This window comes from Papaver somniferum, unplaced genomic scaffold, assembly GCF_003573695.1.
Source record: "Papaver somniferum cultivar HN1 unplaced genomic scaffold, ASM357369v1 unplaced-scaffold_148, whole genome shotgun sequence".
In the NCBI taxonomy this organism is placed as follows: Eukaryota; Viridiplantae; Streptophyta; class Magnoliopsida; order Ranunculales; family Papaveraceae; genus Papaver; species Papaver somniferum.
This window is the reverse complement of record NW_020624154.1, coordinates 812,948-826,131: the sequence shown is the minus strand read 5'-3', so window position 1 is coordinate 826,131 and position 13,184 is coordinate 812,948. Positions and strand designations below refer to the sequence as shown.

The 13,184-nt window shown below is 38.3% G+C and overlaps 2 protein-coding genes across 3 annotated transcripts; one reads left to right on the top strand and one right to left on the bottom strand.

Moving 5' to 3' along the window:
- The first annotated feature begins 5,250 nt into the window (after positions 1-5,250).
- On the top strand, positions 5,251-8,383 carry LOC113335428 (phospholipase A1-Igamma1, chloroplastic-like). Its single transcript, XM_026581479.1, has 2 exons — positions 5,251-6,745; positions 7,910-8,383. The coding sequence occupies exons 1-2, from the start codon at positions 5,418-5,420 to the stop codon at positions 8,178-8,180; spliced, it is 1,599 nt and encodes a 532-aa protein (XP_026437264.1). The 5' UTR covers positions 5,251-5,417; the 3' UTR covers positions 8,181-8,383.
- LOC113335427 (protein transport protein SEC23-like) lies at positions 7,886-12,246 on the bottom strand. Of its 2 annotated transcripts, XR_003353325.1 has the most exons (3): positions 11,244-12,246; positions 8,703-10,449; positions 7,886-8,014 (listed from the first exon to the last, which is right to left on the bottom strand). XR_003353325.1 is itself a non-coding variant. In XM_026581478.1 (2 exons), the coding sequence occupies exons 1-2, from the start codon at positions 11,949-11,951 to the stop codon at positions 8,791-8,793; spliced, it is 2,367 nt and encodes a 788-aa protein (XP_026437263.1). In that variant the 5' UTR covers positions 11,952-12,246; the 3' UTR covers positions 8,589-8,790. The 2 variants fall into 2 exon arrangements, 1 of the variants encoding a protein (XP_026437263.1); XM_026581478.1 differs by lacking the exon at positions 7,886-8,014 and having other exon boundaries at positions 8,589-10,449.
- Between the last annotated feature and the right edge of the window lie 938 nt (positions 12,247-13,184).

Sequence of the window (13,184 nt, the reverse complement as noted above, 5' to 3'; positions counted from 1 at the left end):
ACCACCACCTTCCCAAAACCGACCGCCTCGACCATAACCTCAACTTCTCTCTTCCTCGGTTATAGCTTCTCCATCAGACGCTAAAACCTAGAAAGACAGAACTAGGGTTCCATCAGAAGACAACATTGAGGCGTGTTTCAAGAGCGCATATGCAAGTGGAAGCATGGGTATGAGCTTAATCGCAGAGGGGACAACGAAATCAGAAGAGTATGGTAATTTTCTCCCAAGTCTGAAAACCCTAATTTTTCTTTATAATTTAGGGTTTTTCTAGAAAACCCCAATTGATGTAATAGAACTGCTTAGGAGAGGATGAGAGTAGGGTTATGGGAAAAATTAGACCCAGAACACTAGAAAAAGGGGAAACCCTAATTGTACTGTCGATTGGAGATTTTTGGGGAAAATGGGTGTAAACCCTAATTTGATAATTTGGGTATAAAAGGGGAACTATTAGGTGAAGAGAGATTCATGCTGGACTAGCCAGTGTCCAGAACTTTGTTCTGTTAATGTTCATTTTTTTTTGCTGTTCATATTATGTTCTGTTAATGTGTATGTTCTCTGTTAATGTGTATGTTCTGTTATGTCTTGTAATGTTCTCATGTTGTTCATGTCATTCTTAGATGTGTGAAATGTTCTAGGATAGAATTGAATCAAGGTAAACCACATTTTACTCTCACAGTGCATATCATGTATGCTTTGTAGTTAGGATAAAACTATGTGATATTACCACAACTCATACCTTATTGACATTGTCAAATTCTCTGACTAATTGTGCTTTAGTCAGACATTTAGTGCTTAGGATTGACACTTTAGTTGTGATTCAACTATCCATTGGTGAAACACCTTAGGTAAAAGGCAGGCTTGAACCTTTACCTTTACCTGCTGTAAGGAAGAATTGGCATGATCAGTTGAGTTCATCCTCTTGTCTTCACTGTTTTGTTTTGCTCTTTTTCATGTTTAGACTCATTCCATTGTTTACTGTTTTCTTTCTTTCATTTGCTATTTTCTTCATATCACTGCCCTTGGCTTAGGCCTTGGTGTGCAACTGTCTCCTTGGCACTTTTCTTCAGTATCTTAATCCATTTTCCTGTTTTGGTTCACTGGTTTAAGCCCATTGCACACTGTTAGGGTTGAAACCAAAGGCTAAAAGCCCAAGCTCAGTACTAAGCCAAGCCCAGATCACAGCTACTGCTAGGGAAAGGCAAAAGCCCACTTCAAAAGCCAAGCTCGGTTCACTGCTACATTTGAAGTTCAGTCCCTCAAAGGCCCAAAGGCCCAGTTCACATCAAAATACTACCAAGCCCATTGTTATCAAAACCCATTAGTACTCAAAGCCCATTGACCATTCAAAGCCCAACAGCAATTTAGAAACCCAAAATAGCTAGAAACTCCAAACACACCCAGTCTCTGTGGATCGACCCGTACTTGCACGGACTACAACCAACGACCGTGCACTTGCGGTATTACTGTAGGCCCGCGTTTCATTTCACTTCAATTTTATACACATTTCCGGGCCCACCAGGTTGTCAGGTCGCTTAGTTGCAATCAATAAGGAAACAACTTTATAAGTTGCTGCAATAAGGCAAGTCAAGAGATGTCGGGAGAGTGGTGATATTGATGTGGAAAGAAAGTGTCGTGCAGCTTGGCAACACCAATAAAAAAATAATTTCACATTCGAAAGTTGTTACCATATTTTAAAAATATTGCCCAAATATAATCCAGAATTGGTAGCAGCTAATCAAAAAATACCTGTCAGATCACCATACACTTCTTCTCCTTCAACACCAAATCCTTCACCATTTTCACCACATCTATCAAATCATTTTTCTTCACCATATACCATATCTAAGAGAAGGAGGAAACTCTAAAGGTTTTAACATAAGGGAGTTTATGGAACATCAGAAGACCGTCGAGAAGCAAAGAGCGGTTGACCAGAAATTTTAAAATAAAGAGATGAAAAAAAGTTGGCCTTCCCAAGACAAATTTGTCGATGAATATGACAAGTATAAGATTCTTAGTATAGACTCTTTAATAATCAACAACCGAAAAAAACATGTATGTTAACTGGGCTTTGATAAAATACAAAACGAGATGGAACAACATTCGACATTTAACAACCTAGCTGGTGACGATGATGAATCCAATGTATTAGAACCTCTTAATTAGATAATTTATGTATTAAGTGGAATTTTAATATATTTTCTTATTCTACTGAATTTTAACTTGAAACGATGATGTTTTCCTAATTTTACCTAATTCTACTTTATAAGTTTTACTTAATTATAAAACCACATTAACCTCATTACATCGTATTAAAATCCCACACGAAAAATGAGAAACTCCTTAAGGATGTGAATATGAGATAACGTTCAAAATTATTTCTTTTCAATCTTTAGCATTCCTCTCGTGATCGTACAATAATTCCAACGTAGGTTTCACACAATGCGAACTGAAGCTATAAATTCTTTAATTTTTTTTTCTAATTACAAAAAAAATAGACAAAGCAATGCTACACGACATCGGTTGTGAGGGTTACTTGTGTCATTGAAGAAGATTTCACGAGATTTACCCCAATAAGTCTGATTGACTAAACAATCTTGCCTTCGTTCTTCACCAGTATACGCAGTTTCTTCAACAACAAAAAAATCGTCTAGAATAAAGTTATGATTAGTTATATTTTTGGAGATTATGGAGTGAGAGTAGAATATTTTTGTATAAGTTTGGTGTAGAAGGTGTGATTTTGAAATGGGGACGGGTAGGTACATATAGAGAATTAATTAAAGGATGGCGAAAACTAGCCATTTGCAATAGAGTGTTTGTCCCCATATCAACTGAAAACAGACAAGTCATAATTGAATATTTTTTTTTATAAAAGTTAATATTGAATAACAAACTACAAAAAAACTAACAGTTAAATGCTTAGACTAATAATTAAAAACTTAAAAATCATGTCAGCGGGTTCTTCCAAACTCGGCCCAAAGATTCACTTTCAGATCTTCTTTTAACCTGTTAATCAGATTCTGGTTCTGAATATAACTAGTTATTTGTGCATAGTTCTTTGCAGCTATCCCTCTTTCTTGTTGAATCTCATGCCTCAGATCCACATCATCATGGTTAGTCTAATCCTTATTACGACGGGTTTTCTGAATTACCATGTTATGCATAATCATGCAAGTGAGCATAGTCTCGTACATTTCACGAGCACTTAAATCATGTGTCCTATAAATAACAACGAACTTCCTCTCCAGAACTCCAAAATCCCCTTGTACATCCTTCCTCAAATCCATTCGTCTATTGTTAAAATTCTGTTATGAACGACCCAATTTTCCGTTAGACATTGAACCAAGGTTGATCATTTTGTATAGATATCATTCGCAAGATAATACCCTGATGGTCGTTGATCATGAAATAGGCTTGGGGACAAATTACATACTATAGATCTTCAAGCAAAGATGATTTGTGCAAAACATTAATGTCATTTTTGTGAACCCGGAAGACCAAAAAAAGCGTGCCATATCCAACAATCATAAGAAGCAGCAACTTCAAGGATAACAGTTGGTTTCGGGTAATAAACCTTATGTTGACCGACCCAAAAAGTAAGGCATCACATCTGTATCCAATGTGTACAGTCACGACTACCTAGCATCATCAGAACCCTATATCCTCGCTTTGTTTTAATATATCTCTAACATCTTCCTTGGTTGGTTTTCATAAATACTTTGGACCAAAATGATTAATTATTACTTCGGAAAACAATGAAAGATAGTTGCATGAAGTTGTTTTGCCCATATGAAGGCGCTCATTGTTCGAATCCGCTGGATACATGTAATCTAGAATCCTCAGGGCCGAAGTAACCTTTTGTTCAGGACTATGACCTCTAGTATTCAGTGTATCAAAGATAATTAAAAAGAGGTTCTGTCTGAAAAAGCTCATCAATAATCTTTATCACGGTGCGAGGCATTGTGGAATCCACGTTGGAAATCTTGATCAGGGTACACACAACTGGGAAGAAAATAATCGTTTATCAGCTTCTAGTGGAACCATTCTCTCACTCGATACATACATCTTCTTGTAAATACTTCTTTTGGTTCTGGAGGTCTGGGTATTTGGCCCGAATGTATCAGCGTCATAGTGTTGTTTAGTTCTTTATCTTCATCTGCCTCCTCATCAAATTGTCGTAATATCTGAATATGTTTTTCTTGTTGTGATTTAAACCGATCCATATGAATTACATCTCTTCAATAAAATAAGCCATTGATTAAGAAACTAAAAGTAAGTAAATTGAGAATACAACTAAAAGAAATAGGTAAATAGTGTAAAAATTATGTTCAAACAGATGTGCGTAAATTGATAAAATAGAGGGCGTGTATACATGATTGAAGTATGGGAACACAACCGTTACAAAATAGTAGTTAATGACAGAAAAACCATGGAGCGATGAAAAGTCGATCACTTGTGCCATCCAAATGATCGCTCGACAGAAAGTCTATCAGTATACACTTTTTTCATTGCGCTAGTTTGCCACCGCGTCTGGTATAGCAATTGGAAATTCATATCATGGTACATGGGAACCGACCTTAATAAAAGTTGAAATCCAAAATCAGGGGATATACAGTTTTTATTCTTTTTCTTCCTACTCACCTGCTTAAAGTTGTACCCTACTTACTTGAGCATCCGAATGTCTTTGTATGTACCACTCGCTCTACATCAACAATTTCTGGACAGCTTGATCAACGACTAGAGTGGAGACCAATAATCCACCACACTAACAATTAGTAGGAATTATCCTACACCGTGTGAAATGTACATGTCCCTATTATTATTCTCGTGAAACATGAGTTTTTTTTCTTTTTTTTTTTTTTGAGCATGAGTTAGCCTATCACCAATGATGGGTCTGGCTAAATTCCTCTGTATACTTCTTTTTAAATTTAAATATAAAAGAAACAGAAGAAAAAAAAACACCTTGCCGCGCGCTATAATCTTAGTTTCCCACCAGTCCCCGCACAATGATATCCACGATTGGCCAGAAGGAGCACTGCGATTGATCAAATGGACGCCGCTCCAAATATTATATAATACACAAGCATATGTAATATACAAAGTTATCATTTGTTTCGTTTGAAGTAAAACTAAACCCAAATATGACAACATACATTATTATGCAGCTTATTCACACTATTAAAAGTATTCAAAACTTTAAATATTGTCCAAAGCTCTAATTCTGTTTTTATATCAATTCTTTACATCATGTTGGTGACCAGTAAGCTATATGTACTAGTCATTGTTTTCATTTAATAATCATTCATCACCTTCATTTCTTCATCCTTTCTTCATCCCCATCCCCCAAGTCTCCCACTTTTCCATAAATATTAATCTACAGTTTCACATCTTTGTATATCAAGATATCTCAAACCTATTTCATGGCTTTCTCGCTCAACAAGATAGTCGTCTTTCCGTCTAGACACGGGCACCATCCGTTGTTACTGCAAACCAACTCATCGGTAAAATCCCTTACATCGGCACTATTTTTATCCCAACGATCCTGCCCATGTCCGTTATCATCATCTTCGAGATTGATACGACCCGTAAAAGTGACAACAGATGATCGTGCTCTTTCCTCCATTATTACAGCTTTAGAGAAGCAAGACAACATATTAAAAGAAGACGATCAAGATGAAGAACAAGAACAAGCCCAAGAACAACCCAGCTCGAGATTCGCTGAAACATGGCGTGAAATCCACGGTGAAGATGATTGGGCAGGTTTATTAGATCCGATTGATCCAATTCTACGTACCCAACTTATAAGATACGGAGATATGGCACAAGCTTGTTACGATGCATTTGATCATGACCAGTTTTCTAAACACTGTGGAAGTTGTAAATATATTCCCAAAAATTTCTTTCCGTCACTAGGAATGCAAGATTTTGGCTACGACGTATCTCGATATCTTTACGCAACTTCCCACATTAATCTTCCAAATTTTTTCAAGAAATCCAGATGGTCTAAAGTATGGAGTCGGAATGCAAATTGGATTGGGTACGTATCGGTATCAAATGATGAAACGTCCAAAATGTTAGGGCGCAGAGATATCACGGTAGCTTGGAGAGGTACGGTGACACATCTAGAATGGGTTGCCGATTTGATGGATTACTTGAAACCCGTATCAGCCGATAAGATTCCATGTTCCGATCCATCTGTTAAAGTCGAATCAGGGTTTTTGGATCTCTATACGAATAAGGATGACGAAAGTTGCAGATTCGGGAAATATTCAGCGAGGGAACAGATTTTGACGGAAATTCGACGGTTAATACATAAATATTCCGGTGAGGAACTGAGCATAACAATGACCGGTCATAGTCTGGGTAGTGCTTTAGCAATATTGAGTGCTTATGATATAGCCGAAACGGGTATAAATGTGGCAGATGATGGGAATGCTGTACCGGTATCCGTTTTCTCATTCTCGGGTCCTCGTGTCGGAAACGCGAGGTTTAAGAACAGGTTGGAAGGTCTTGGTGTGAAGGTGTTGAGGGTTGTGAATGTCCACGACACCGTGCCGAAAGTACCCGGTATATTTTTCAATGAGCACGTGCCAGCTGTCCTGCAGAAGATGTCGGAAGTTACTCCTTGGAGTTATTCGCACGTGGGAGTCGAGTTGGCTCTTGACCATAGGAACTCGCCCTTTTTAAAGGACACAAATGACCCTGGTAATGCACACAATCTCGAGGCTCATTTGCATCTACTCGATGGGTAAGTAGTCTTTCTCTTCTTCTCTCCTTTTGCTTGATGGCATTTTAGAAAAAATCTTGATTGTTTGTATTTAAGATTGCGGGAATGGCTCATGGTCTTTAGGTTGCATTATTATATGATGACTCGTTGGTTTATACATAATGCATCACATGATAATCTTAACTTAGATCCTATCGAATCTGTATCCTTACTGTACCATAGCAAAAAAAACATTGAAAATCGACGAAAACCTCGAGTCATACACATAAATAACAATTCTTAGTGAACAAGACAACTCACAGACAGTGTTGGGGACCTTGAAGTAACATAAAATATATTTTATGAATTTTTTAAATCTAATTTTCTTGAAAGCAGATGTTTTATGATTTTGATAGATCAATTCTACTGTTTGATAAGATCTCTGCATATCACTTTCAAGAAGAATAGTTTTTTTCGTTTTTTTATTTTTCATGAGAGGTACCGTACCAAACAATAGAAAATGCTAAAAATATCCCAAGTGCTTAGCGTTCAAAATGGACGTTAAGTCGTTGACCTTGCACCTTTCACTTGTTAGTCGTGGTTCCAATGTTCTTGTAAGGTGATAAAGTAGCTTTCTTGACCCGGTCGTATAATATTGTACGTGCCCAATTGCATTTTTGCAAAATTTATTTTTAACTGGTTTTTTTGGCTGGTTATTAGTGACGCCAAGTAGAATAGGTCAAGGAGCCTGCTTATATCTTTACAAGGTCACCACAGGTCAATAGCAATTTTGGAGTTGGTCTTCGTAGTCTAATATTATCGCTATTCTGCAAATATTGATTCAGCCTTGGTTTGCGTTTAGATTCCATGCAAGTTCCCAGAGTTACAATCCCATCCCATTATTGCCTGTTGATGATAACTATTGTTTAAGGCGGTCCATAGTGTGTACAAAAATTTCCAACTGTCTTTCAAAATATAAAAGGGAAACCCATGAAACTATGTGCTGGTTGGTATGTTGCATTTGTCATGCATTTAAGGCGCTGTTTGTTGTCGTAATCGCTTACTGCAGCATCCTTTTCCGCAATAGATCACCTAACGTGCTGGCGGTCGCAATCTCTCAGGATTTAGTTCTGTTTGGATGTCACAGCAACAGTGCTACAAAGAACATTACAATTTCTCATGTTTTCAATTGTGGTAAATGTTTAGGTACCATGGAAAGGGGCATAAATTTGTACTATCAAGTGGAAGAGATCCGGCATTGGTGAACAAGGCTTCTGATTTCTTGAAGGATCATTACCTAGTTCCGCCCTTCTGGAGACAAGACGAGAATAAAGGGATGATCAGAAATCACGACGGACGCTGGATACAGCCTGAACGACCTAAACATGATGATCATCCACCAGACACTCATCACCACCTTAAACAGTTAGGGTTAATTACTGATGACGATCATTTCTATCATCGTCCAACATCATGAAGAGTAATAAGGAAGACTAAGTCGTCCCTGCTGTATAACAAACTATTTACAAGTGAGCTGATATAAGTTCTCATGTGAATTCATAGTAAAACTCATTCATATAATTGGCCTACGTATTTGACTACCCTCTGCGGCTCACTCTTAAAAATCTGAAAATGGCCACTAATAATGTACTGTTTTTGTGATACTTAAAAATTTAAGAACTTGACACATTTTCACTCGCCTTACTTTTAATGTATCCAGAATAGATCTATATCAACAACTCAGTTATCCAATAATTTGGCTCATCTATACATGGTACCAACTTCTAATTGTGTGAATCTAGCCTAAACAACTCAGTTTTTGTAAAGATGAGTAAGGCAAAATAAAAATAAAAATAAAGCAAAACGCCTAATGATAAATCACAAATGAAGAAAAGAAAAGTAGTAGACTGAAATTGAATGAATCGAATGAACATCATAACCAAAACCCTGCAAATAAATTAGAGAACATACTAGTTTCGGAAAAGCAGATATTCCATACCTTCGCTCTCAGAAATAATTGTACAGCAATCTCACGGAGGGAATGGAAAAATTTGAAGAACAACCCTTTGTACAATACAAACAACCCTTTAGCCCTGTACTGCTAATTCTTGCAAATGCTCTATAAATGTTTGTAAACTCACATCATCCGTGAATATAATTTCAGACCCTTCTGTATGAGTTGAATTCTGAGTAATAGATGGGTTTAGCTTAGCTAGCAGAAATCTTGCTTGGCTACCGTGCTGATCACATTTCACAAGCTTCGGCAATGGAACTCGTTCGGCCACCAGTTGTTCAGCATCTATCTCTGGGGCCTCTAGAAGCTTCCGAAAGCTCTCATGATTTGGATCCTTATCATATCCTAGCTTCTTCCACTGTGCAATTTTAGATCCATAGTGAATCACCACACAAAAGTAAGAATCGAACAGCAAAATAACATCTGGAGAGATAGAGCTAATGTCGAGAAGAACAGGAACGGGAGGACCGTCGAATGAATACTGAAAAAGGGTAGGTTGAATCATGATCAGAGAACCAGCTACCCCTTCTTGATTCAGCATCAAGCGAAAGAATGCAGTCTCATCAGGACTGCTATTAAAAACGTCGATGAACTGCGACCTCCTCAAATAATACATGAACTGTGGGAAAAGGGAGAAATTCGGCGCGAGACGAAAAGAAGATGGATCTTCCGGCACGTAATCACCAAATTTAGAAGCAAACTTGATCAGCATATTATCTACCCATCTGATGACATCTCTCGCAAAACACCGTTCAGCTCGGTGGATAGCAAGTCTGGCCATGACAGATGCAGCGGCTTCTTGATCAAATCCAGCAGGAATTTCCTGGGAACGTGGTCCAACCCATCTTCTTGCGGCAGTTGTCACCCTTTGCCGAATTCCACCACTCCCATATCTATACCGTGTAATGAGCTGTACAAGAAATGCAGACCCTGGTTGAATGCTCTGTTCATTACCCAATTCAAATAAGAAAGCTATACATGTCTTATTTGTGAGTGTACACAACTTCCAACAGCAGGTACCACCCTGACCCATTTCATTCTCACTGACTGAACTACTCTTTCTCTTCAGAGATACACAAGGGCCAAATGCCCCACATATCTGTACCTCCTTTGTCATCACTATCTCAACTGTTGCATCAAAGTACATCTTTAGATTGCCATCAGCGTCTTGTTCAAAAATGTGCCTTAAACATTTTCTGAACTGGTCGGACTCAAATGATTCCCCAAGCATCAAGAAGCCACCAGAGTTCTCTATTGTCACTTTAAGCTCGGCCACACCAACCTGATCTAGAGAACAAGCAAACAAATCAAGAACAATGGACGCTTCACATAATCTCACTGCCAATTGCTTGTAGAAGTTGCACGACTTGCCGTAATGTGGAGCTTGGCCACTAATTAGATCACGGTGGGTCCTAATGGATTTACTTCGATCCGTATCCACAACTATCCCCGGTCCCATGGTTGCAGGACCAGATGTGAAAACCATGATGCGAGATCCTGTATTTGTGATGCATCCTTCTAGAAGTCCAATGGAAATTGATATAGCAACTCCTGTGGACCTTTGAGGGCGCTGACCAGACACGGACTGAAATGATGATCGAATCTCTTCGGTTGCGGTTGTAATGTTAAATTCACACTCAGATATTGGAAGTAGAAAACCCTGCTTATGCATAACTGATGTCTTCCCATGTATGTGGTGCTTTGGCCGACAAATACCCAAAAACTCCTGGACCTGTAAGGTGGGAAACAACACAGGTTTCTTAACTGTCACATATTTTAAGCCATTTATAGAGAAACCAAATTATATAATCCGAACATCTAAGTGGGACAAGAATGATTGGTTACAAAAAGGGTAAGTTAGCTGTCGATGCATAAAGACACCTATTATCTCCAGAAGCAAAATTAAACACTTGATTATGTGCCTAGGAAAACAACTCGGTATTTCAGCCAATGGATGCACTGGATACAGAGATTAGGTGGAGTCAATTGGTCATTTTATCAAGCGTGTTCAGTTTTTCGGGGTATAATCAATTCAACTGACATTTCATTGTGCTCTTCGTTTTATAGACCTGAAATTACCATCAAAGCACTTGGCTACCTTCTTCACTTCCCAACTTCCATATGTATCTATTTCCTGCATGTGTAGGCTACCCTCTGCTATCCCAATGCACATAGACTATACAGTAAGCCAAATATCAAATTGAAGGTCTCAAAAATGAATAGGAGGATATCACTACTCATACAGCACCTCCGGTGAACAAATTATTGGTGTGTCTGGTGAAAACAAATTTGGTACTTTCAGATGTGCCAAACCTGAAAGACTTCATATTGTATCGACATTTGACTGTGAGGAACTAGTTGTTCTAAATCATATATGTAACATTTTCTGGAACAAGTTCAGAGCTACCAGTTGAACATCACTTAACTGAACTCACAGCCAATTTCCACTCTTCATCTATCACTACAACTCTAGTTCAACTTATAAAAAAAGAGTAAAATATAGGATTACGTAACAAAAGAGAGTACCTGATCCGACGAGAGTGCACGTTCACCGTGGAAAAGAACAACCTTAGAACACTCCATAAACCCCAAGTCATGAACAGCCACCATCGAACCAAATGTCACCAACCCAACAAGCGTGTTCTCCGGTAATTGTGCAATAACAAGTAATAATTCATTTTTAAGTGCTTGTAATTCATCTTCAGGTGAACAAGTATCAACGGCAAACACAATCCCAGGACCATTTCCCTTTACATCCAAACAATTCAACGAAGAGGAAGAAGAAAAAGTAGACGTCATTGGAGAAGAAACTACAGATTGGAACGAATTTGTTCTGCCCCAACTCGGACTCGAATTAACAACTGAACTCACATTTGAGGTTTTTCTTCCTTGTTGTTGGTATTCAACAGTAGTATAAGTAGGGAAAAGTTCAGCAGGTATATTATTTTCACCAATTCCAGCATAACCTATAGGAAATGGATTTCTCTGATAACAAAACGGACAAACCCAAATTCTAGATTGATAATCAACACGAGCATAAGGATTTAATACAGCACCGCATCGATTACAAATTAATGGATCATAAGAAAGTAAAGGGAGATCAGTATATTTCATCAGTGGAGTATATAATATACTTAAAGGAATTACCAGTGCTGATACTTCTGATTTTGATGCTGGCCATGAATTCCAAGACCATCTTAATCCTTCTATTGCTTCTAATTCGTTGAAATCCATTTGGCCCTTTACAGATTAAACCCTATCCCGAACCCTAATTGAGAGGGAAAGAGTAAAGAGTAGTGAAAGGGGGAAGATGAAGGAGAAGGAAGACGTGATAAACAAAGTAAAGGAAACAAGTCCATCAAAAAGGGTTGAAGAAGAAGAATCATCACTTTACTTAAAATAAGAAACGATCCCTAAGTTTGATTCTGGTTTTCTCTGTTCCATTTGATTTGTTTAAGAATTTGGAGAATTCAAAGTGTATCATTTTGTTTTAGAAAAAAGAGTAAATGTCAGGAGAAAACAGCCAAATCATATGCGATGCGTGTATGGTTATGGCCCTATGACTCATGGGGTTGTCTCATCAGATCTCCCTTTCACACTCCTCTTTCTTTGCTTCGTGCAACCCTTTCACTCATGGGGTGGTTCTGTTGGATGCCTCTGGCTTTGAGGCCCGTTGACCGTTATCTCAGTCGCCGGGAGTTCAAGTCTCTAATGTGTGACTGCGTCCATGGCATGTCACGGATTATTTACTTAGGTGTGAGGTTAACGGTTCAAATTGATAAAAGAAAAACACACACAATGGAGAAAACAGACGGTAGTGGAGTAAAAAACTATGCATTTCTTCGTTGATCTGTAACCGGTACGCGGTTGAGCCAGGCTTTGGCCTATGTCGCTGGGTGTTTTCTTTTTTGGTGCAAGAGTTTGTTCCATGGAGTTGAGAACATATTCACATCTCTAAGGCTAACCCCTATGGGCTAGATTGGTCAAAAAATGTTGCAAATCAAGAAAAAAGTGTTGGAAAAAAGTTAATACTACTTCTGTCTACTTCTCTCTCCTAACAAGTGCTCGCAGTTCAACTAGCAACGAGATTGAAACGCTGAATGATTCAGCGCTCAAAAAGTGGTCCCAAAGGTGAATGGTTCAACGCTCAAAAAAATCACAAAAATCACACGGATCACAAAAATCATAAAATTTGATATGATGGCTGAAATTTAAAGCGCTGAATGATTCAGCGCTAAAAGTGGTCCCAACGCTGAATGGTTCAGCGCTCACAAAAATCACACGGATCACAAAAACCATAAAATTTGATCTGACGGCTGAAATTTAAAACGCTGAACCAAACAGCGCTGGACAGTGATCCCGGATAACATGGACTGCTAATCTAACTGCTAGAGTAGCAATATCATAGAACTTAAGAGATTGCCCTAGCTAACGTGGATGGCCAATCTAGCTGCTAGATTAGAAGAC